The sequence below is a fragment of the Cinclus cinclus genome, chromosome Z (assembly GCF_963662255.1).
Source record: "Cinclus cinclus chromosome Z, bCinCin1.1, whole genome shotgun sequence".
Lineage (NCBI taxonomy): Eukaryota > Metazoa > Chordata > Aves > Passeriformes > Cinclidae > Cinclus > Cinclus cinclus.
The window spans coordinates 52,788,055-52,814,383 of record NC_085084.1 but is presented as its reverse complement, the minus strand read 5'-3'; the positions used below and the strand labels follow the sequence as shown (position 1 = coordinate 52,814,383).

The 26,329-nt window shown below is 36.8% G+C and overlaps 1 protein-coding gene across 1 annotated transcript in view; it reads right to left on the bottom strand.

Moving 5' to 3' along the window:
* Positions 1-548: 548 nt before the first annotated feature.
* BNC2 (basonuclin zinc finger protein 2) overlaps positions 549-26,329 on the bottom strand; it is a 229,122-nt gene continuing 203,341 nt past the window's right edge. Inside the window, exons 4-5 of the mRNA XM_062513347.1 lie at positions 22,095-24,061; positions 549-1,209 (exon numbers count right to left, since the gene is read on the bottom strand). Coding sequence (XP_062369331.1) covers positions 549-1,209; positions 22,095-24,061 — 2,628 coding nt within the window. The remainder of the gene's footprint in view (positions 1,210-22,094; positions 24,062-26,329) is intronic.

The window sequence follows — 26,329 nt, the reverse complement described above, 5'->3', positions numbered from 1 at the left end:
CAATTTTTTTGTGTTTTTGGGGGGATTTTTTTTTGTTTAGTTTTTTTAATATTTTTTTCTTTTTTAATTTTTTTCCAGGCAAAAGTTATGGGAAGAACAAACTGTCTCTTTGGAGATGACCAAGAACATTCTAACAGAACTAGGGACAGTTGCAGGTTTCTGTTTGAGTGTTTGTTTGTTTGTTTGTTTGTTCTCATTTTTTTATGAAGGATCTCTTCCCCCAAATTAAAGGTCCTACGTTTTTGTTTGTATTTAAAAAAAAAGGAAAAGAACCCCAACAACCAACAAAGAGGAAAAAGCACCTGGTGTTTCTTTCTTTTGCTAAAAAAGAAAAGATTATATTTATATATATATATATATATATATATATATATATATATATGTATATTTATGTGTGTGTGTGTATATATATACATATACATACATACATATATACATATACATATATATATATATATATCTAAAGGGCTAAAGGGAGACTGTATATGGCAGTTCAGATGTAGCGGGCCCTCTCTGAGAGCTGGCATTATGCTGTGTCCATCCTTGACCTAATCTACTGAAGTGAAAGGAATGTTTTTATGCAGATTGGGGTTCTGGCTGTGCCGGTTTCGGCTACGGACGGAGGAGAACATCATGTTGCACCCAGGGACTTTGCACTTGTGCATTTCTCTCAAATGCACTGTTTTATAGTGCACTCGGAGGGTTCCCTTGTTGCTGTACATTTTGTGGCAAATGTTACACATTATCCCACCGTTGCTCACCGAAACACTGTTGAACATGAGGGATCCTGGGACATCGGTGCCCATACCTACAGCTAAGGCAGGGGCATCTGCTTTGTGGGCAGATTCCCCGCTGTCACTTGCCCCATCGACGTCGTCCAGGAGAATACCCTCATCACTTCCTGCATCAGATTCTCTTGAGGAATGGATACTGCTGCTGGACTGGATGCTGGAGGTGGTGCTCAGGTCTAGTACCATATAGTCTTCTGCCATGCCCCTGCTGTACCCATTCATATGGGAATCCTCAGTGCCAGCAGGTGAGGAGGTGTCTTCCCTTATGTCAAGCCCCATCTGATGCTGAGCGCCATATATCTTCACCAAAAATTCATCGCGGAGGTCCTTACTAAGAGAAGGCTGTGAAGTGTCCAAACCCATGTCATCCAGTTCTTTGGTCAACAGTTTACGGTGCAGGTTTATGTTAGCACTGTGTCTGGGAAAGGAAGAGGGAAGGGAGAAAAGGAAAAATGTACAGTATTTTTGATTAAATATACAGTCAACAAGCAACAAATCCAAATTACGATTATTGACAATTTCTCACCAAAAATATCCCCTATCCATGTTGCTTGGAAATTTCTTTAAGTGGATAAATTGCAACATAAAAACTAAACAAAACAAGCAAATTCCCCCCTTACTGAGTTTCTTGTTAGCTGCTGCTCCTCAACATTAGTCCCCAACAGCAGCTAAAGCCCTTTTATTTGAAATTTACAAAATAGTGAATTATACTAGCAGAAAATACAAAATGCTCTTCTTGATTCCTGAATCCCTGCTGACTTTCTTTCTCTTCAAGAGGCAAAAATATTAATATATGAAATATATGTAAGTGTGTCTATGTCTTACTCTGGATCCATGTCTTTAGATATTTATCCACCTATCCATCCATAAAAATATGTTGATCTTTATATATATATACTCACATAACGCTGTAAGTGAAATATAGGAGGAGAGTAAAATAAGAGTAACCAAATAAGGCATTGTCAGAGGTCCTGATTCTGGTAATTTAATTCTCATATAAAGGGATTCAGAATCAGGCCAAACCAAGATAGAGAAGACTTGAAGGGTTTAAGAGAACAAGTCTTTGAAATTTACATGTAACTTTCCGAAAATCTTAGCCAAAGTTAGTAGTTTCATCCTTTTAAATTGTCACTGCCACTCCTCCCTGTCTTTTCTCCTGTACGGTGTATATGCTGTGCTGATTGATTCAAGCAGTGTAATGTCCAGTAAAAAGCCCCTATTAATGGCAGTGAGAATTTTGCCCCAAATCAATCAAAAAACTTAAGCACAGTTGGGTTTAGATACTTGCAGAAGTTACTGCAGATATTCAAGACAATGGAAAACTGTCACTGATGGAAGTGAATTTTAAACCAGATCCCAAGAGCTGCAAATTAAAAGTCTCTCAAGTGTTTTACAGGATCTGGGCCTTTGCTCTCAAAAAATAAAGCTCTGCATTTGCAAACAATGTAAGCTGTTGGGTTAGTAAAAGTGTAATATAGCCTATTATTTGAAACTGCATTCTACTCTCCACTTTTGGTATTGGCTTTATTCATCCACTGCAGTAGAACCTCACTGATTTGCAGTAGTGTCAGGAAACCCTCTTAGAAAAATTGCATTTTCTGAATTAATGATGCAACCAACAAACATGACAGACATCAAAGATCTCCGACCACAGAATATACTCATTTTGCTGAAGTGCTTAAGTACAAGAAATCAGTGTAAAGTTTTCAGTAATAGAAAACTTTAGGGTTCAGTTTTCAGAATGTGCAGCATTGCTGAGGAAATGACAAATATTTATTCAATTTCTTTGGAGGGTGACTTGAATTTTGAGTCAGCAAAAAAAGAATTAGCGAAGTTCTACTGCATAACATTCTTTGCAAGCTAAGGACCCAAACCCGCAATTTACAACATGCAGACTCACCAGTCTGTCTGCCCATTATAAATTGCAGATCAGAGCCCAAATGTAGGAGGGAAGAGAAGGGGGGGGTGGGGCGGGGGGGTTGGGGGGAGCAGGAGAAGGGTGGGGAAAGAGAGAGAGAAAGAGAGAATTTTAACATAGGAATAGCTTAATTTGCAAAAAGCACTGTGCACAAAATTGTCATGGGAAGACATAACAATGATCAAATATTTTACAGACATTCAGGTCCTACATTAACAAAAAAGGAGGAAAAAAGGAACAATAGCTATTAGCAGTATATCCTTATTGGAAGCTTTTATTTTAAGAAACCCTTTGAAACATACCTCTCAACCAATTGAAGTCCAAAACATGGTACAGCGATACAATGTAAATGAATAAAGCAAATGCAAATGTAGGAAGTTTAAATTGATGTGGAGTAAATTTCTGTAATTTTCTAACATTTGCTTTCTGTTTCATTTATCTGTTGCACATAACTTAAGTTGCACATAACAAACAGCAATAGAAGTAATCTGTCCCATTCACCTGCAAATGCAGGTAACTGTTCTCTCACATAAAACTGATACTGAAATGCAGCTTAATTGAATTGTTCCAGTAAGGGGGTAGTCTAGAACAGAGGATTTCTCTCCTAATTAGAGACGGTTGAGAGGTATGGGCAAGGGTGGAAAAAGTGGAGAGTATTTCTTGCTTTTGTCCCACATGGGAAATACTTTTTTCACACAAGCAAGTATAGCACCGTTGCTTTTTTGAGGCATAGAAGTGTAATTATGCATATCCCCACACTGCACTTAGGAAGGCTGAGCTTACCTTGTGATAAGATCAGCTTTCTAATCTTTTGCTAAATTGAGATCACAAAAAAGAGAGAGAGAGGAGAGGAGAAAAGAGAAAGAAAGGGGGAGGGGGGGGGGAGAGAGAGAGAGAGAGAGGGAGAGAGAGGGAGAGGGAGAGGGAGAGAGAGAGAGAGAGAGAGAGAGAGAGAGAAAGAACAAATTCACATTCCAATCCAGACATATCTGGTTTAAAAAAAAAAAATCTGAAACCAATAAAACACAGACTTTAAAAAAAGGCTTGACTGTGAACCTGGTTTTTGTCAGCTGTAATATCCCTTTTACTGTTGTCCTGATGGATACTGACTCAATCAAACAATACAGAAAACATAAAACAAATTAATCAAAGCATATTCACACCATAGCCATTATTATCCACAAATGAATTCTGAACAGATGCATGCAGTGCACATATATGAATGATAAACAGTAGTCTTGATGGTCCCTTGCCTTCCTGGTTTCAGATGGAATGTAGTTCCATGTAAAGTTGCTAAGTGCAGTACAGGAAACGCTTACTGTGAAGACCTGTCCACACTGACCAGAGTTATTAAATGACCATAAAAGCACATTTGTGCTTATCATCATAAGGCTAACTGCAAACTGTTCGTAAAGTACTCATGTGTGTACTTCTAATTTCTTCCCTTCTCTCCCCTCTTCACTCCAGTGTTATGGGAATTTGTTTCAGCATACAAGCTAGTCAGGATAACTTTAACTGCTGCTTCCATGCATTTGTGTTTACTATTACCTTGATTTGCTGCTGAGAAAAGCTACAGTCAGTCATGCAGTGAAAATAACTCCAGCATTCATTAAATGAAGAAATAAAAATAAACTGCCATGTTTAAGAGGGGCCACCAAACCCCAGATAGACAAAGGTCATTCTGAGAAAGACCAGTGTAAGGATGCAAACACTGCTGATGCCCTGATAAGAAGAGATGCCTCCCTTATTAAATTCTCACTTACAGCAGTAACAATCAGTAATCTAGTTAAAGTATGTACCAGCCCATAATATCTGTCAGGGAAACGATGTGCAGAAATGTGCGGACCAGTTCTGGCACTCTGCTCAGTAGTGTCCCTTTTCCGCTGTCAGCAGTACTGTTGGATTCTCCTAATATAATTACATTGACTTTTATTCAATTAAGTGCCATTCCTAGCCTTAAAAAGAAGCTACTTTATCAATTGATTCAGGTGTAATGTAATAATAAAGATGAACTCATGGCAGTGCATTAGGTCTGCTGTTCATAACTTCTGAACATAGGTTCATTCATAGCAGTCGATTTCCATTATGCAACCACAGTTCAAAAGAATTGATTCTTTTACATTCATTTCTTAATCTATTTCACTTGTGTTTAACACTGTCCCTAAATATCATATATGAAAACATTCTGGTGGAGAAGGAGGTATGGGTTGTGAAAAAAAATCATTTATTTAGACACCGAAGTTTTGAAATCTTACTAAAACCCCCAAAGTCTCAAACCCCCTTCTCCATACCAAATAGATTTTCCCTCCTAATCCAACTCTTTCTCCTCTGCTTTGTCTCTCCCAAACCCTAGGAAGTCCCCTACGAGCCCTCAGCCAATGCTAACCACCTGTCATCTTGTTCATCTGCTCCTCCCCATGACACCTGCAGTTTCTTGCTTCAGCTATTCTGTTCCCTGATGTGATTTACAAAGCTGCTTCCCTCTTCCTCCTCCAGATACTGCTCCCAGGTACGTGTAAACAATGGTCCCCAAGTAAGCTGAGGCACAGCTTGGGCAGAGTGATTTGTGCCAGTGCATGAACACTGCCATCAAACAGACAGAAAATCCTGAAGCAAAATATGCCCAAACCTCCTGAGCTTCAGCTCGCCATGGCTTCATTACTTCTCATACCTCAGCTAGCTAATTTAAGGCCATCTCTGATGTCCTCTGCACCACCACAACTGCTGCTGTATCTGCAGGGAAAAGAACTTAAAGAACATAAACATTTGGCAGAAATATATATGTGTGTATGAAACAAAATATTTGACCTAAATAAATCCCCTGAATGTCTCTGGACTTCCTAAATTGCTTATTTGTACATCAATTACCAGAATGACATTTGATCCTCACAGTGGAAATGTTGTGTAAAGACAACTGGTGATTGAAGTCTTCCACACAGAAATATGCCATCAAATGTGTTTATCTAAAGGCATAACTCACTCTACTTCTATTACTGTATCTACCCATTCCTATGCAATAAGGGCTGGTGAAGAGGGTTTGTTCTGAAAATACTATCTGGGGCAAAGAATGTCCAAACACCTGTTTAGGTATATACCACATGTCAGATACCCTTAAAAATGAGGGGGGTATTTTTCCAAGATTTTTTGATATGTTATTGAAATGTTTCCTTCTTGTGGCAAGGAAATTTGAACAAATTCTAAGACCCAGAATACCTGATTTTTTTACATAAATACCAGTCTTTCCAAGTTACTATTAATTAATTATATATATGGAAGGCAAAAGTTTGTGCAATGTCCTCAATAGAGTGAATTCTGCTGTAAGAATGGAGAGTGCTGCCGTGGGGATGATAATGATAACGATGATAAACATAAAATCTGTGGTTGTGGTGAAATGTCAACCTCTGAGTTCACCACTGCCTTTTCAGACAGGAGTTTCAGTAGCAGTGGAGTGCAGAATCCTACAGCAATTACAGAAGCTCCCTGACTCTGGGCATTATGCCACTGATGATAGTATTTTCCTTCTCTTGTGAAGTTCATGGAAGTATTCTTCCTTAACTAGAATTCATTGTTGGTTACACCCCACCTACTACTAGCAAGTTTCTTAGCGACAGATGCACTACACATCAACAGAAGGAAGGGGATTATAAGCATAGGAAATATGATCAATTAAGTGTACATTCTAGTTACACAGATCATAAATCCCAGCTGGGATCTCTTTAGCAGTTCCTTTCTACACTTGTCAAGGAATCTTATTTTGCTAATTTACTGCCCATTTCTTAGAAAGAAAAAAATTAATGGCCACTTTAGTTTAGTTTCTTTTTATTTAGTCAGTCTTTTGATTTCATTTTGAAGTGAGTGAGAAGAAATTTATCAGAGTAGAACTTGTCCTGGTAAAGAAATTGGCATGAATTCTATGGCCAAATTTGGAGGTACCCACAGCTGCAGTCCTATTTGCACTGGGGCAAACCTCATCTAGGATGCACAGAGCAGAGTCAGAGAATTCAGATTATAAAGAGCACTGTTTATTTAGAGTTGAACATTATAAAGATCACAAAACCAGCTGCATGAAAAATTAGTTTGAATGTGTTTGCAGTTCAGGACAGTCTGTTTAAAATTAAGGATATAGAGTATTATTTTATTAATTTTCTTAGCAAGAGAACAGCATGATTATACTTAAATATTATGGGATGAGAGAGAGAAAGAGCAAGAATAAAAGAGAAGCACAGTTGTTAGGGCAGTCAGTTAGGGACTGTGGAAACCAACTTTCTACTGCTTGACACAATGCGACAGAAAAGCCAAGACAATTGATGTGCCAGTTAAATGTCCTAGCTGCTACTTCTCCTTGTCTGACTATAAGCAACAAAGCTCCCTGATAAAGATCTCAGTCAACCATCAAAGTAAACTGTATTGTTTATTAAAATTCTGAAATTACTATTTCAACATTTCCAGTTGTACTCAGACACAGCCACTCTTCCTGTGTTTCCAAAAAAGCCATCATCCCAGTTTCTTAAACTTCAGATATTCTGAAAGTGTCTTTTCTGGCAAACACGTGATTTGATAAATTAATACCACCTAGCCCTACCATTCTAACACTGTATAGAAATAATAAACAGAGCATGACAGCAGGAGGCCATTAGTTTTTGGTCAGCTTTGTTTTAAGATCAATAAGTGATTCCAGTATTAAGTAACACTATAAAATTATATTTTGAGACTTAATGCATATAAAGACATCATAAAATTATTTTCTGTCAAATGATGCTTTTTTCCAAATGATAGTAGATTTATTTTTTTAAGGAAGACAGAAGCTACTATTGGGTAACAAAACATGAAACCACACAATCTTCAGCAGTTTGCGAAGGTTTTGTTAGAAAATCAAAGGACAGAACAATTGGCTGGTGATTTATATACAAATTAAGGAACCTCTTATTAATGCTGGATATGGAAGTAACTGCTCTTGTTGTACAGGTCCCATAAAAGCTATCCTCCTGCTATACTTAGTTTACAACTAAGCTCTATCAATCTGGTTTAAAAGATCATAAACAACAAAACTTTCATTATTCTTCCTGTGAGACTTTTTCTACAGATAAAGGAAAGTTTTCTTTGTTTCTCTTCACCTCAAAGGCAAAGAGAATTAAGACTTATGATTTTGTTTTAAATGTTCACATTATTTTAGATGCTAACACAATTTAGTAATATGTTCTTACCTCAATTTCATGTCCCTTTCCTGCTTGTTTAAGCATTAAACTCATAGAAAAGCCCAGAATAGGTGAACACTACAGAAAGTAAACCCAGAATTTTATGCTTTCTCAGAATCTCTGCAGACTGAAAGTGCTGAGTTTCCTGCAGCTAAAATCAAAGAACCAGAAAGTAAGACTATGGCTAAATATAACAGTGTACATATTTATGAGAAATATATGGCCTCAATTCTGATATTTCTTCAAGAAAGAACCAGCAATCATTTCTCCCATTTGCTTATGAGAATCAACAACAAAACAGTTCCTGGAATTTAATTAGTAAGGGAAAGTGTTAAAGAAATTATCTTCTCACTTACTAGTCTAATTTTGTCACAGTATCAGCAGTCTTTGATGTGTTTTTTTGTTTTAAATAAAAAGAAATCCATAAATCTATGTAACGATAGTAGCAATTTCAAATCCTGATCTGACCTAAATTATAAAATTCACATTTATTTAAATGGGGACAAAGTTTAAGTCTGTACACTACAGCTTCCATGTATTTGATCATATTCAATTTGCCTCTGAATGTAAGGGGAAATGTAGGTAGAGAGGCAAGACTTTAGGAGTCAAGGCAAAAATAGTATACTACCCAATAAAACTGTGGCATTCCTACATGAACAGGGTAATAGCATCAGTTCTTGAGGCCTGAAACTGCATAGAATCTGAAAAATATTAACCTTTCATAGGAAGAAAATCCAAAAGGTAAAATACAGTTCAGCACCTACTAAAAAAGTAAAAAAAAAAAAAAAACAGTGCTTATTAAATACAGGAAATAAAGGACAAGCAAGTTCTTGCAAATTAAAGATGCAGAGCCCAGTCATTTCAATCCCTTTCAATATGAAACAAATCACTCACACTGGTCACGAAGACAGCTCCCTCTACACTCAAATTATTCACTTGAAGATAAGCTCCTATCAAACTCTTTAGGGGTTTAACTAATTTACTGCACAGATACGGCACGTCTGTTGTAATAACAGGTAGGATGTATTGGGGTCGACCATTTATCAGAATTAGACTTCTTTTTTCAATTCACAGTGAATTATGCTGCCTACACTGCTCCTCTTTCTCAGAGCTTCCCATCCCCTTACGGCCCCTAATGTGGCAGGCAAACAAAATTGACAGTCTCATCTTGTCAACAAGGGGTGATTCTCCTGAGAAGCCATTTAACTTTGCAGAGGAAGCAATGTATTAATGTGCCTGTCCCAGGAATGTTAATCATCTTCAAGCTCCTTCTAACTTTGACATGAACAAAATCACCAAATTTGTTTACTAAATGAATCGTAATATGCTAATAAGAGAGCATGACATATATGGTAAAGCCAAACAGATGGTTTGTTTACTCCAGTTTGCAACTTTATAAATGTTGTAACTCTGAAGATGTTAGTGAGAATTATTGGCTTGTTGGCAGTGGTGAACATGCCTTTTGCATACTTAATTCACAGTTAGAGTCAGAAAAGAATTTATCATCACAATGGAATACATAAAAAAATGTTAATGCAATGATAGCATTTAGGCAGGATAGTTGACTGTGCAGATAAATATGAAACTGATATTTGATGGCAATTTTTGCTACCAAATTAAAAAAAAACAAAATCTGTCAGGTTTGGGATTCTTGAAATAATTCAGTACATACCTGTTGAGGTGTTTAGTGAAATGGTCCTTATGGTGTGAACAGAATTATGCTTTCACAAGAGCCGCGTGTGCTCAGAAGCACTGAGGTTATGTTGCACTCTTAATATATTACTATTGTTGACCATTAAAGATCAAAAGATGTTACAAACAAAAAACACAACCACTGGCATACTTGCCAAAGTTACTGAGAAACTATCAAAACTGTGTTGCAACACTTCAACCTCTCACTTTACAAGCTGCCTGGAAGCAAAACAGACTCGTTACAAAATAGCCAGCACTCTTGTCTAATATCCGGACTGGTTGAGAAAGTTTAGAATTAAGAGGGTTTATCTGACAGAATATTTCCTAAGTGAGCTAACACAGTGTCACAAAGTTACATGCACAAGAAGCCATTATACATATGACAGAGTCCTTTGATGGGGGTAACAGGTGCTTAGCACCGTTGTCTATCACTCCAAAGCTGTTTCCACAATTTACATAAACTCTACAGAAAAGTTTAGCTGGTGTACTGTGTGCTGCAGTCATGCATTAAGTTATCATGTCCACTGTGTTGAAGTATTTGCTAGTCCCCTTGGCATAAGGTGTATTTTCCCTTAAGAAATACTGAAGGGATGAAGAATACATGCATTAACATTTCTTTTCAAACCTAAATAATCTAAATATTACATGATCAAAGTTTTATAATCAGAAGTTTTCATCCTTCATTTCGTTTTACTGCTACAGCCAAATGGGATAATTTTGCAAGTTTTTATGCAAACAGACCCTCCAGTTCAGCAAGCCACTCATTAATTTTACTGAACTCCAAGTTTCAGTAAATGCAGAAATAAAGACAAAATTCAGGCAGAATTCCTAGCTTTCCCCAGCTCTGATTTCAAACCAAATTTTTTTTTTCTCTCAGGTGTTTTTGCACAGCAACATGTTATCTTATAGTTTGCTTAGGAGATTTACAGACTCTATACTGATTGAACCTCAAGTTAATAATAATAATTATAATAATAATTATAATAATAATAGTAATAACATGAGTTCCAGGGATAGTTCTGCATTATTTCAGGTTTCACAGCAAATTTGTAAACCATTTATTTTCATCAAAACGCAATAGTAGTTCTCATCTATAATATTTGTTTGTCTAAAAATGTTGGTTTTATTTATATAATACCAGAGGAACTATAAAACCAAATATGATGTGGCATTTCAACAGGGTTCCTTTATTAGTAATTTTACATTACTAAATAAGTACCCCTATCAGGTCAACAGATAGCTGATTATCTGAAAACCTCCTTTCACTGATGCCCCAACTCCTCAGTAATTTCAATCCTCTGAGATTCTTCCATACATGCTATTGTCAGCATTTATTAAATTCTCAACTTTTTACTCATCCACAAGAGAATTTGCAAAGATATCTAAGTTCAGCTTGCTGTCCAAGGATTATTTTGGAAGAAACATTAGCAGCCGTCCCAGCCTGGCTCTTATATCTCATTTGAAACATCTACTCATTCCTGACCAACAAAGAAAATTTCAATAAAGTACTTTTACTGGTTTAACAGCAGTGAGCTCCTGGGATTGTCAAAGTGCTCAGTCTTTTCCAAGGAGAGAAGGAATCAGCAGCTCAATATAATTAACCTTCCATTCTCAATGCAAACTGCCACGCACAGAAGCTCTGCAGTCTATTAGTGAAGTTATAACGGCCAACAGGCAGAGGCAAAATTGGTCAAAAAGTTGGCTGCTGCTGTCATATTTTTAGAATTATGATTAATGACACTAATAATGTGGATGATTACTGATACGTGTATCTCCTGCAGTTTATCATATTGCACTGGCTGCCTACGTCCACAATAAACATGATGCTATCATTTACCTCTTTATTGAAGGCAATCCTTCTCTTGAAGGAACACATTCTAATTACTTTGTAATGTTTTATGTCTTAAACATTTTGCTGCTCTGGACATTGCCAACTGCTTCATGTCTACCATTGATTAATTACAGAATGTTTAATCAAAATTTAGAACCTAATGTAGTCATTTATGAATGCGCTGCAGTGCCAAGATAGTTAGGCTGCCATCCCAAGCTTGGAGAGAGCTGGGTTCAAAATTAAATCCCAGAAATCTGGAAGAAGCCAAAGATTTTACCTCGAGTGATTTGAGTTTAAAAAATCTTACTTCAGTTGATGAATGATAGGCACCCACTCAAAATGAAAGGTCTTTGTTGTATGTGTGCTTGCATGTCCCTATCACTTTTTTCTTCTTCTTTAAATGTCTTCATTTTTCTCTTTATGTCATTGTTGGTGCAATTGCAGCCCCTTTACAAGCCTTCCTTGCTGCTGAAGCTCTTGCAAACACCAGGCAAGAGAGTGTAGTTTTGAAGTGGTTAAACGAGTGAAAAATAATTTGCAGGGACAAATACATAAGTTTTTTTTAATGTGGATTTTTATGGTACTGTCATACAACCATTCACCGTTGAAGTTAAGTGTTTTTTTAATACCATTACTGAACTGCTGAAATGGATGCTAATATAGCTTGGAGTGCTAATGTCAAATCCTGGTAATAAAAAAGACAGACTGCTGAATGAAATAATTTCAAGTAAAAAATAGAACAAAAGTGCTCTCACTCTCGCTCTACACTTTTATTGAATTGGGACTGACTGAGCCAATTGCTTTAGAAGTCTGTAAAACACAATTACTAGTGAGCTGACTGACCCAGCAGTGCCCCTTCTGTGACAGAACAGACTAAAAAGGCTGCAGAATTAGTGCTGTTCCCCTATCTTGCTATCAGACCTGAGAGACATTCAGTGCAGGATCTGTTATCCGTCCTGCCAGACCCCCCCCTCCCTCCCCCCCCCATGAAATCTTGGTTCTCAGTCTTGCATAATATATAATCTGTGTGCATCTTCTTCTTTGAAACAAGGGCTCATTTACCTTCTGAGAGGGAATCCAAGTTCCCTTTCTATCCACTGTATTTTTACAACCTTATCTAATAACATAATGTATGTCTTTCTTTCAAGACATGCATCCACAGACACACATATACATGTTTAGTCTATTTTTATTTCCTCATATTGTCTGTAAAACACAAAAGTACAACCTAAGGTTTACAGGCGGCAAAATTAACTATGTCCCATTTGTATTTTCAGTTGTAACTGGCTGAACTGTAATTGCTTTCTTTATTCTGGCATAACAAAGAAAAGGAGAGAGGAGGAAGAGGGAAAGAAAAGAAAAAAATGTATTGAACTAGAAATGCGAAACACTTTTCCCTAGTTAATAAAATAAGCAATAAAGTTTGTAAAGCACTAAAATCAAAATCAGTAACATCGGAAATAACAACTTATAAACCCTGCAATTTACATCTTGTGTTTCAGACTCATATAGTTTGACACAGACATACAGCTTGGGGCTTTCTTACCATTCTTTATTCAGAAAGAAAAAAAAAAGGAAAACCAAAGTGACAGAAAGAATTGCTTCTTATTACAGTCTTATCCTTTCCTTCTCCCCCCCTGCTTTCCCTGCACAAAACAAATCATTTTACATTTATTCACAGTGCCAACAAAGTCCTGCAATTCCTCCTTTTTTATGGGAGCATACATTTCTGGCAAATCTAAAACTCTTTCATTTCTCTTCCAGGTCCATTTATATGAAGCTTGAAGGTGCCTCATGGCAAAAATGTTGAATTATTTCTTAGACAGATCTTTTAAAGCAATGCTATTTAGGGCAAGCTTAAATGTGAAATAGATTCTTAATTAAAAAATAAATTAAAAAGTCTTTTCTTAACACATGGCAAACTGCTCATTTGAAAGATGTTGCTGGAAAGCAAGAAGTAGTATAAAAAGCCTTAGATTTTTTTTAGAAGTAGTGGGCTTAAAACTGTTGTCAGGAAATATCCAGTGTTTGCCATTAAAAGATCAACTTGTGTTGAGCCATAAGTGGTATCTCACCTGAGATATTCCTGTGTTACATCAGGCCCCCAAAGACCATCTGAAGTACCTCTAGAGGAACCATTAGAGAATGTTTTATGTGTACGTGCTGGACGTGAATGAGTGATTTCTACTGAAGTACTGCAGCATAGCATCATAAATACTGTTACATGATGTGTGGCAATGCTTGCCTGAAACTTTCGGTACTGCTGGCCAGGATTATGGGGTAGTGAAAAGCTGTGCACAGTGTCTTGCATTGCACTTACAGTGCCTACACAGTGGTCTCTTCCTTGACACTGGAGCATTTAACTCTCATTCATAACTCTGTGTGTCCTCCTTCAGGACCACCCTGAGATAAGTAGTGAGCAGTATTTTTAGCTTTACCACTAATATTTTCTAACTGAACAGTATATTTCTGAAACTATAGGCTCTACTTCACAAATTTGCTTTTACTCCCTGTTACATTTGCTAATGACTAGCAGCTTGTATAATCATATAAAAAAAGGTCCCAGGTTTAGTGAAGTTGGATTTTAGGTTTCTTTTCCCCAGAGCCCATAAAGTGCCAACTATTTTTGAGCAGCATCTTTTTGTAAGATGTATTTCAGTGGAAAACTCTCCTGTCTCATGTGCTTCAGTAGCTAAGATGTATTTTTGTCACAAAGCAATGGAATAGAAATCCAAATGATCTTTGTTTTACTTTATTGATCACCTGCTACATAATTCTACTTCAAAATATATTTTGAAATGTCAATGTCTATCTAGATATACTGATAGGACTGGCACACTATCATTCAGAAAAGTGTTGCAGCTATTTGGAGTCATCAACATTGAGCAAATATTCCCTTTTTTAGTTTTTGGTTTTATTTTTATTGGTGTTGAATGTGTCTGTGCGTGTGTATGTGTCTGTGTGTGTGTCTGTCTCTGTGTGTGTGTGTGTCTGTGTGTGTCTGCCTGTCTCTGTATGTGTGTGTGTGTCTGTGTCTGCATGCATGTGTGTGTGTTTGTGCGTGTGTTTGTGTGTGCATGTGTGTACTTGTTCATTTGTTGGTTTTGGGGTTTGTTTGCTTGTTTATTTTCATTCATAGGACTTGCCTCACCAATTTTCTTACTCACATTAATTCGTATATGTCCCAACACAGTCACTCAGTTCATGTTCCAATGAATGAAACAGCTCAAATCTAGGGGAAAGAGCAGCATCGTCATTATGGGAAAAAGAAAATGGTCTCAGCTATTAATAATTTTTGGTCAGGGTATAAGATCTGATCAAAAGTTTGCTTCTTGAATTGAAAGTTTCTTTTTTCATGCAGACATGCACAGCTGACAAATGAATGGATCATGAATGTATGTATGACAGCATTTACCTGCCTCACTGTCTCTGTCCTTCACTGAAAGCTGTAAATCCAAAGGGCAGTAAACACACAGCGATTCCTGCCACAAATGTGTTTCCCTCAGCCTTCATTATTTCTCCCCAGACTCCTGCACCTGAGAGGACCACATCTCTCAAGTCGCAGTGTCTTGTTCCACCCAGACTTTTGGAAGTAGTGACCTGGTGTTATCTTCTATCTGTGAAGTACAGCTTCCTTCACTATAGCAGAAATCTTACAACCTTCTACTCTAAAGTTTAAAAGAACAGCTAGAGGCCTTCCCTGAGGGAACTAATGTGGGTAGATGTTTTATTTAGCCCACTTCCAAAAGACTCTAGGGAAGATGGGACATCTTCATAAATGGGGAACAACTTTACATTTACTCAGATAAATGGAAAATAATTGTCTCCAACTGGAAGATTTGTGGTTTTTCCAGTATTTTCTAGGAACCTAGGGGCAATCAGGATATTATGATAGGCCTTCATGTTCCCTGTCCTATCTTCCCAAATAACCTCATTCACCAAACGGAAAACACACAGAACTTATGCAGGAAACTTGGACAAAACACATTCAACGTTTACACTGTCACAACACATCCCAGGTGAAAATATTGCTCAGTACGTTTTGCTTTTGGCTAGTCTTCTAAATGTTTTACTTATGCTTCCCACCTATGTTAATCCTGGTGTAGCAGTTTGTTTAAATAAGCTTTTCAGGTCACTGAAAATACCTTGGCTTATTTGGAAGTGCACATAAAAATGAGACTTCTCGAACTGCACAAAAAACTGTATTCTTCCTCTCTAAGTGATATAATTTTGTATACCGAAGCAGAACAAGGAAATGTAGACAACAAGTGGTTTTAAAAAGCAACCACCACCTCCAAGTCAAACCCCAAATAAATGGCTGTACGTAGCTGGAAAAAAACTTCAATATTTGCTTACATCCGTACCCTTGTGCTTCAATTTATTTATTTTCTTTTAAATACTCTTTTAAAATCTCATGAAGACATTTTTTTCTATGCATTCTAGTTTTAATTCTTCTCCTCCTGTTCACATTGGTGACTTTATAATATGAAAGGCAGTCTGTGTTCAACATGACTACTCATGGAAGAGGTTAGATCAGTAGATCTATGTTGGGGTGGCACAAAATGTTCTTTTATGATACAGCTCCTCTTGGTTAAGGAAGAGTTATGTGAACATTAGCAATGACACACATCTTAGTGTCTCTGCAAGAGAAAACCTAATGGTTCATTCAATTGTATTGGATATGCAGCTAGTCTCTCTGTGAACTGCATCATGTCTAGAAACAATAGTACAGGTGTAAAATGTGTTTATATTTTAAAAGGTGTATCAGAATTTTTTCCTCTTGACAAATGGTTCATCAAACACCTAACATCTTAAAACTGGATTTTCTTTTTCTTATTGGAGGCAATTCAAATCATGTATGGAAGCTAATTTTATTTGGGGAATTACAGTGATAATTATAATGGACTGATGCAGAATTTTATTGCTTGGAGCTAGAATCAAGTGCATTTATAGAAAATAATTCTATAAAAAGTTATCTATAGGAGATTCCAAGCCTAGTAGGATGATTAAAAAATGGGTACTGTTGTGTTAAGGAGGTGATAACAGGAGGCAGGTAACACTTTTCTCACATCTTCACCTGCCTTGATAATGTATGCAGTGGCTCATCATAGGTAACTGATGTTAATTTATTCAAGAACACTTGTACAGGGCTGGAAGTCAGGTAACCAGACAAAAACTGTGTCTCTGCTTTTTCAATACAGTTACCCAGAGGCCCATATCCGCACAAATTTAGTTCTAGAAACATCAGCAGGTTTTAATAAACCACCTACAGATGTCTTGCTCCACACAAATCAAGGAGTTTACATTTTTAAATATGGACTGATTTAACTTGCAATCATGTGGCATGATCACACTTGGCACCAATAGTTGACTATTTATAAGTTACTCTGTTTTAAAATTTATTCATGGGGCTCAATTATCTTTACCATCTTGTAGAACACACACACACACACACACACACACACACACACACACACATGCACACGCATATGCCTGCATGCTTTGTTTTTTGAGAAAACTTAAACCTAAAAGACAAACCTGAGCAATGAATAGTCCTACTTAAGTAACAGACAGTATGAAAAGCTTTTACTTTGTTCTTCTGAACAGGTACGCTGAGAATTAATATATTTGCCATACTTTGAGAGAAAGAAAAACATAATAACCTATAGTTATTAATGTGCTCTAGCTTAAAATCTACTGATTTTAATAGTGTCAGTACTGAGGTGAAATTGGGATTTAGCATGCACTAAGTCTAACTGAGAAGATGGCTCTATTTCTCATATATAAAAAAAAATTAGTTTCTCAACAAGACCTAACCGCTGCCACCTGTTTCACCACTGGTTTTGACCACAATATTCTTGGCTTTTATAGGTGAGAGATCAAAATGAAGCCAACCGACCTAAGTTGTACCTTTCAGACATTTGCTTCTGGATGTGCTCCTCAGCACAGACTTGGATGAAACTTCAGCATTGTTTTCTCCTTTAATGTCAGGAGATAATTCTTCTCTCCTCTCATCCACATGTCACGTCCACAGCTCAGGTTGATTCCCTGAGCCACTGTACCTCAGTGGTGACTTCAAGGATTAACTAGACTTATCACTTTGTAAGGCAAACTCCTTATGTGCCGGGACAAAATTCATAGATGAGGCTGGGAAAGGATCTCAGAGGAATCTAACCACTGTGGCCATTGGCCATTTCTTCTTACTTGCAGGAAAGATCTTCTGAGACTCCAGAGAGAATTCAATCCAAAAAGAAAAATTTTCCATTCAATTGGTCAGTCCTCAAGGGAACATATCTTCTTTCTGTCTCTTTTTCACTTAAAAAGTTACTGGAAAAGAAGTCTTTCCATTCAAAACAAGGCTTATGACACCATTTCTGACAAAAATTTTAATATGGTCTCTTTTCCTATGTACTCTCCATTGTCTTTTTGCAACAAGACTTAGCCTGAACATCATGTCTTCAGAAGAAAGGACATCTGAAGTAAAGACAGCAAAAGAACTGAATGAACAACTACTCAGGAAGTGGTTGTTGAAGTATGGAAGAAGAAGTGGTTTACATAAATCTAGTGCTCCTAGGTAAAGAAAGTCAGAAAGATTTCTCTGAGGAAAAGACCAAAGAGACCAGGTATTAAGGCTGATTTAATGAGTGATGTTAGTTGTAGCTCAGAAGAATGATGAAAATAGGTGCTTTTAAAAATATCTAAGCTCAGCAGATCTTGACTATTGAAAAGCAATGCTGTTTAATTTTTAGATGGGATAACAGAATTACTGGGTCATTGATAGAAAGGAAAAGTTACTTTTCTTTCCTTCTTCCTGAATTAAAAAAAAGCACACATAAAGTGGGACTCTGAAATCTGGTCATCTTGACCATAATTTGCAAAGACTAGCATGGCTAGCCAAAGATCTCAGAGCATATTTCAGCATGTCAGGCAGAAGAATATTTAAGCAGGTGTTAACCTTGGCACAAATGATGTAGGAATGATAAAGCTAGATTTGATCAACCTTAGCACAAATTGCTACAGGGTGCTTTCTGCAAAGATGGGGAGGGGTTGCAGCTCTGGCACAGATAAAATCCCCTTTCATCAAAGCAGCACTCCTTTTGCTCCTGATGTGATCTCCTGCCCCTGGTAACCAGCAGTCTGTATCACAGCCCCTCATTTCCAAAGCCGATTTTACACTAGCTCCACCCACTGTCAGCAATTTGGAGTTTTGTGTATGTACAAGTCAGGGGGGATATTTGATGAATCTTTGATTAACTAGAGTTTCATTGGAAAAGGACTTAAGCCAAATCAGATGCCTCTAAAGGAAACAAAAAGAGTCAGCCAATGTTATCTATCTCCACTTAAACTTCATATTTTATTACAGAACACTTCAAGAGTAGTTTTAGATATCTAACTAGTTATAATAAGATTAATAATATAAATAATATAAATGCTAGTAATAAGCTTAATAAAATGACAGAAAAAAGATACAAACTTCACAAGGCAATAAGCTGTGGAATAGCTAGAACTCTGATTTCATTACGGAGGTAGTACTGAAAATACTGAAAAGGAAATTAATTTTAATTTTCAAAGTGAAAACACTCCAGCTAACCAAAAATTATGTGAGTGATTCACAACACAAGCAAATCACAGAGACTTTTGTAATCAGTACAAAATGGGATGCAAATCCATTTCAAATATTATCCTGAAGTTATTACTGTGTGCTGCAGGTAGCTAACCATTATTTCTCATATAGCAATTGTTAGCAAAATGCTCCTGATTTTTTTAACTGAAAATTATTTAAGTGGCTGGAAGAAGTTCTCACTTTGCAATCCTATTATTCTAATTATCCAGTTATATTTTTGGTGATCTGCATAATCTGAAAAGCTGAGAATTGTATGTACTCTCTCTGGAAAAAAAAAATATATTCAAAAGGAAGATGAGAAAAAAAAATAAAATTAATGGGAAAATTTTGGGGTTAATTAAACAGTTTGCAAAAGATCCCCAAACAAACAAACAAAGCAAAGAAGGAAGCAAACAAAGAATCATCCTCCCAATGAAAACAAAAAAAACCCAACACCAGAAAAAAAAGGGGGAGAGAATATATTAATTTAACTTTTATTCCTAATTTTAATTTTTTTAACAAAACTGCTCTTTTTTGGAGAAAGTATTAGAAAATGTTATTTAAATCTTTCATTTGCTTTCTTTGACATGCTGTATATATGCTTTCATTTCTGCATGTTTCTATATGTTGCACTTCTGGAAAAAAATGGATAGCCCAGGGATGTTTTGTATATGCTTCTTGCTCAAGTATCTAAAAGAATTATCCTGAACCATGAGAGAATTTCCTCATTCTTTGAAGGCGTTTCCTGATTAGTGTTGCAAACCAAAACTGATAAACATCTAACAAAAACTAGTAGGGCACACAAATTGTACCAAGCCTTAGAATTTTTTGAATTACAGAACCATTCTTAAATCTTTGCAATTAAAGAATATAACATGCAGTTTTGTTCCAGGTGCAACACATAAGTGAATCATATTCTGAATTACTAATATAATGATATAAGAAGATGGCCTTGTGCATTACACAACTCAAAATTATATGCAAATTATAATTTTATCTTTAAATATGCAACCTGCATTTTAAGATACTAAATCAGTTTTTTATTTCACACTAGCTTAACAGTTGTATCCTATGTAGGTCACAAAAAAATTCAAAATGTGCCCTACTTGAAGTTTTTTGTCTTGGAAATATTTTATATATGTCATCACAGTCACTCTTTCTTAGAATATCTAAATATTTACTATACTAACTTTATTACTACCTTGATCTTTCAATGTATTACTGCTGAAATTTAATACACTACATAAAGTTCCAAATCCTAAAGCTTATCATCTCTTGTTTCACATGCTCAAATCAAAGCTGTTTTGTGTAGTACATGACTGATTTTTTCATAATTCATTTAAGGGAACAGACTGACCAAACTAAATTTTTGATTAACAAAGAATATGATTTCAGGATCTGAAAGGGGTTGTACGTATCTAAACTTAGCATAGATTATGCCACTGACTCACATACCTCGTCAAATTCAAGACTCATAAAACTTATCAGCACACAGCAAGAAAAGGAGTCTTAATTTAGATCTACCTGCTTTGTAACCAGTAGTTTAGCCCACTGAAGTGCAAACTTTCCAGATTTTCCTTCTTAGGTGTTTTGAACTTGTATTCTTATGTTTGCTTATATTTTTCTGTTTTGCAGATTTCATAAATGATAAGAGAAGATGGAGATATTTGGGCACAGTATTCTTCATCAACACAGTGAATTTTGGCTCCCCAGTATCCTTAACAATAACTTGCTTTCATTTTATAAGATGCAAAACATTCACTTCCAAAGCACATCAATTTCAATGAAAAAATTACAAAACAATATCAGGAGCTGTGTATGGAATGTTTAGCTTGGTTTAATTTCCTTTCTTTATCTGCTGAATTTTTACAGCCTAATGAAAAAATATGAAACACAAGTACAGGAAAGGAGGTGACCCAATTTCACCGCTACTCCATGAACCAGAGAGATTTTCTTATGTGACAATATGATTATCAAATGAAAGAGCTTTTATCCACAAATATGAAATAAATGTGTTATCATATCACCTTGACAAATTCCATTTGTATTACATTTTCGTCAGGAAACCAAAAGTACAGTCTATAAAAAAAACAACAAAAAACCCCCCAAAACAAGACAAAACAAAACCAAACAAAAACACAACAAAAAAACCAAAACAAAAACCCCAAAAATATAAAACAACCCCAAAACCTTAACCAAAGGGTTTATGGAGTAGCTGCTTCTGTTTAAACCTAACTGTTTTTGTATCAAAGCATAGCTTGGGCATGATGTCATCTGAAGGGCCAGCAGAATACACGCTGGTTGATTTTAAAAATATGTAGGGAACCCTTTCCTCTCTGAAAGTGCATCATTTCTATTGGTGGAGAAGGGAGTTGCTCACATGCAGAAAAAAATAAAGTAGACTAAATGATTGTAGTGGGTAGAGATGTGTGTAGGTTCTACTAAAGAAACAGACAATGATTTTCTTAATATTTACTTGTTCTCACTACAACATAGCACCTAGTTTTAAAAATTAAAGATGGTAAAGAGCATTTAACGCTCTTTAGTTTCTAATGCTTTTTGTTTGCTTTTGTATGACCGATGAGAACAGAAATAATTCCAGTAATTTATTACCAATCTCCATCCATTCATGCAACTACCCATCCACCTTTGCCCTCTTTCCTAGTTCTATAGTTTGATATGCATGCATGGTGATATTTGTATTGTATATCATTTACTATACATTTATTAGAAGATTTTCTTGTTTTAAATGTTACAGGTAGAAGAAAATAAATGTAATGAGGGCTGTAGCTTATAGACAGAAGTACAGCACATATGTTTATAGGAATATAGAAAGTATAACAGCATTTATTATCTAGTCAGTCAGTTAAGAGGATGGCACAATATATACCATTCTGAATGCCAAGGAACAATGAAAATCTTAAATCTCTTTCAATGTCATGGGAACAGAATTGTCACTTGTCATTACTTTGCATCTCTCTATTTCTTCATATAGCCTAAACTGCCTATTCTTCCATAATTCAACACATTTAATAATGCAGAAAATCAATTAATATTTACTGACCTGTCTCTGCTTCTCCGTGATGGGAACGCAGCGTTACAGCCAGCCACTGTGCAGACATGCATCTCTTTTAAATGAACGTTTCGGTAGTGAAGCTTCACACTGTAGGAACTCTTGAAACTTTTCTTGCAAACATAGCAGATCTTGGGGTCTGGGCTGGAGCACATTTCACCTTCTGGGGAGAACTTCTGAGGGCTGGTGTAGTTGAAGGTGGAAGCAAAACTTTCATGAAGAGCAGCCATACTGGCACTGCCTCCATTGTACAGTCCATATTGGCTCATATAGAACATATCATATGTAGGGTCTGTATACTCTTCCTTCACCTTAATGACATCCTGGTTGGAAGAGTCATTGTGGTTTTCATCTGGTTGGTCACTATGAATCATAGATTTTTCACCAGGTTCGTGGAGGCGATCATCACCTTCCAGAGATTCTTCACATAATTTGGGCTCTGATGACTCTGATTCATTTTCATAGTCTCTTTCATGCTCCTGGTCTTCTGATGTTATGCTGTCTGCCCTTCTTATGTCTGGTCTGGACATACATCTGCTTCTGTCACTCTTGGAAAAGTCTTTCACAGACAGGCCTGGGCTCATTTCCTCCTGAGAATGGCAGTGATTGTCATGACCAATGTCATTCACCATCGTGCTCCTGTCATTCACCTCTTCATCTTCATCATCAAACTCATCAGCAGTGTCAATAACTTCCTTTTCAATTTTAACTGGCATGCTTGACTTCCTTGGCTTCTTCTTGGGGGCAAGGTCTGCACTGGGTTCTGGAGTGGGCATCAACACTGAAGGTACCGATGACTCCGAAGGAGGAGGGGGATGCTGCTCCATGCCACTCACAGCTGGTATTATGGGACTGGTTGGGAGTGAGGTTGGAGGACTCACCATCTCTCCAGGAGTAAGTAAATTTCTGTAAAAAGGAGGAACAGGTTGGACAGTCTTTAAAGCTGGGAAGACCAGCTGACTGGGAAGAGGGTTCTGTAGTACCGGGTCTAGAGGGGGAGTGGTAAACCCCATTGGTGGGCGCCCAGGGCTTGTTAAAGTTAGGTTGGATTTCGTACTTGCTATGACAGGAGTGGCGGCACCTGATGTAGCACGAATTAGATCTTTGTCACGGTTATTCCTTAGCATAGGCATGTGGAGGCGGGGATTGGGGTTAGCACTGTGGCGATTACGGCTTCTGAGAGAGCTGAAGACCATATTGCAGCCTTCAATAGTGCATCGATGCTTGATTTTCAGGTGGACAGCATTGTAGTGGATTTTAAGAGTACCTTTGTCATAGAAAGTTTTGCCACATGCATTGCAAAACACTCTTCCTTTCCTGGAGGCTGACCCCATTCTCCTCATTCTGTGAATTCGGAACGAGCTTTTTGTGTGTTCTGTTTTCGATAGATCATTGACTGGCGTAGGTGTTTGAACAGGAGAGACACAGGCTGGCTCAGTTTTGGGCTCCACATTTGTGATGCTGGTCAAAGCATTCCTACTGGATGCCTGCTCATTTTTGAAAGGCGTAGGGGACACTTCAGATTCACTACTCTCGTTATATTCATTTTGGGTCGTAAGGCTTGGTTCACGGAGCCTCATTGCTGGCTGTTCCAGCAGGAGGCCATTTGGAGGCAGCCCCAGCAGTGGAGCAGAGACTGGATTTATGTACTGGAATGGAAGCAGGAATGCAAGGCTATTCGGGATGTTTTCAAAATGATGAATGCTGGAAGGGTTGCTATTCTCCAGGTGAGCAAGGAGACTTGGGCTCCTGGTGCGATTATTGCTTTCAATAAAAGTCCTTATATCTGAATCTGTCTTTGAAGATGGCACAGCCACAGCCTGCCCTTCTTTTTCTTGAATTGCCATCAGCTCCACGATAGATTTAGTTTCTCCAAATCTCAGGAACTGCTGAAGGGTAATGATCTCTTCTTCCCTGGACATGATGGCCCAGCGGTCCAGCACCTTGCCTGCAGCATCCTAGAGGCCATATCAAAGAAACAACAAAGACAAAACACAAAGAAAAGCTTATTGATTCTGCATAATTATTGAAGAAGGTGCTAGGCTGTCTGAACATGAAACACTAAGCTCAAAATACAAGATGCAAACAGTGTTAATAGAACTTGACCAAACAATAAAAACTTTCCATCCATGAAAATACTGTAATTACAGTAAGAAAACCAGACTGAGTTTAATAGTGTTAGAGTACACAAAATGTAGACCCCAGGACTCTGTGATCTAAAATGTTTTCAGTACTTTCATTTTAACAACAGTGGTCTCTGTAGAATGCTACTCTTTCAAATATATTAGTAAAACAAGAAGTGTTGCTGTGCACACCACTGTAAAATACCAAAAATTGTACCTTAATCACTATTAAATGGTAACACTATTAGAAAGAGCTAAATAAATAGAATTGATAGATTTGCTCCTTAAATACAATAATAAAAACAAATAAGACTGAAGCCATTTATAGACCATTTCACAAGAAGTTTTGATGGAAGGCAAAATGTTTTGAAAACAGCACATAACACTTGTACCTTAATCCCCTTTTCCTGGACAATTACTGGAAATTGATTGTAAGCTTCCAATCTTGATATGGTTTAGACTTGAGAGATTACATTTTTTGTAGCCTTGTTATAAATGACAGTTAAAAATGTGTAAAAAGTAAGGATCTGATGGATGTAGATAGCATAAATGTGTAAAAATGTTGTCTCTTAACATTGCCTTCTGATAGCAAGGGAAAAATCCAGAGAGAATACACATCAGTAATCACTAGACTATCTGTTGTTAAATATACATTAAAAAGCATTTCACACTTTCATTTTTGCTAGTAAGCATGAGATTTGCCTGAAGGTAGGACTTAAAAATTCTGCAGTGTAATGTCAGGCAATCCATTCCAGCAAGTATTGATAAAAACATATTAAAATACTTATATAATGAATACATCATTTTATTGGCATCTTTCCTTTTGGGCAAATGCTGGACATAACATTAACATACTAACTATAACAAAAAAGAAATGTGGAAGGCCATCAAACCAGAATTATTCCAAACCTTCCTCATGCATTAAACAGTTTGAAAGCCTTACAAGACACACCACCATACTGCGTCTGATATTTTTACATCTTGAATCTTGGGTTCAGAACCTTACCTGAAGACTTGGACTACATGCTATTGCAAAAATCATTAACTTTGTTTGATTATGAAGTCTGAAAATACCTTTCTTCCCTTCCAGCCCCTTAACCCCCTGGATTTATTTTTTTATTAATTAAATTAATTAATTATTTTCAGTCTTCAGATGATTGATTCTTCTCTTCCTTCACGTTTCCTAGAGTACCAAAAAATACAATTTTGCAATGTCAAATACTAAAGCATATGTTTAATTGATTAACATTGGTTTTATTATTTCCGTTTGCATATGTACAGTTCAGTTCACCTCTCTGGGTATAAAGTTAATGTTGAAGATTAATGACATATACGTTTCAGTACCTTAGATACAACAACAAAATCTTTAGAAATGCTCCACACATGAATATTTACAACCAAACCCTGAAAGACAGTGAAACCCTCAACAGCAATTAACTCAGAAAATCTTACCCAGTTGACCTGGATGGAAAGCCTCAAAACCCATCTATGTGTATAAAATGTTCATTCTGTATTTATGGTGATGAACGAAACATCATGATGCAGATGCTGGTGTTGCAGCATTAGTGTGGAAATGTGTTCACCTTTGAACACCCATAAGCACAGTGGACATCTCTGATTTCTATGTCCTTACAGTTCTTGATGTAGCAGTATTTTGCAGGCAGTCAGTAGTATCTAACATAAATCGTCTGGATCATCAAATATCATCCCCAACAAGAAAAATAAGTGAAACAGAACAAAACCTAAATGGGATGAGAGGTGGGAGAAAAAAAAATACCAATGCCATAAAAAAAAATTAAAGGACAGGTTCATATTTTAAAGCTCAAATATTACATTTGTTTTTTCCCACACAAATAACTCTCCCCTTGGGTAAGATCTAAAGTTTCTTACATCTACTTCAACAACTTCCAGCCAACCATAGCAGCTCAACATATGGGTAATTCCTCCATGGAACTGCAAAACCAGATTTGAATCAGATTTTGATCTCCGGGCCTACACTGTCATATCTGACCTCATGTATATACACACATTTCCCACCCCAAATCACAAATAGTAATTCCTTCTAACTATCCCATGGTTTAAAGATGGAAATAACACTGTCAA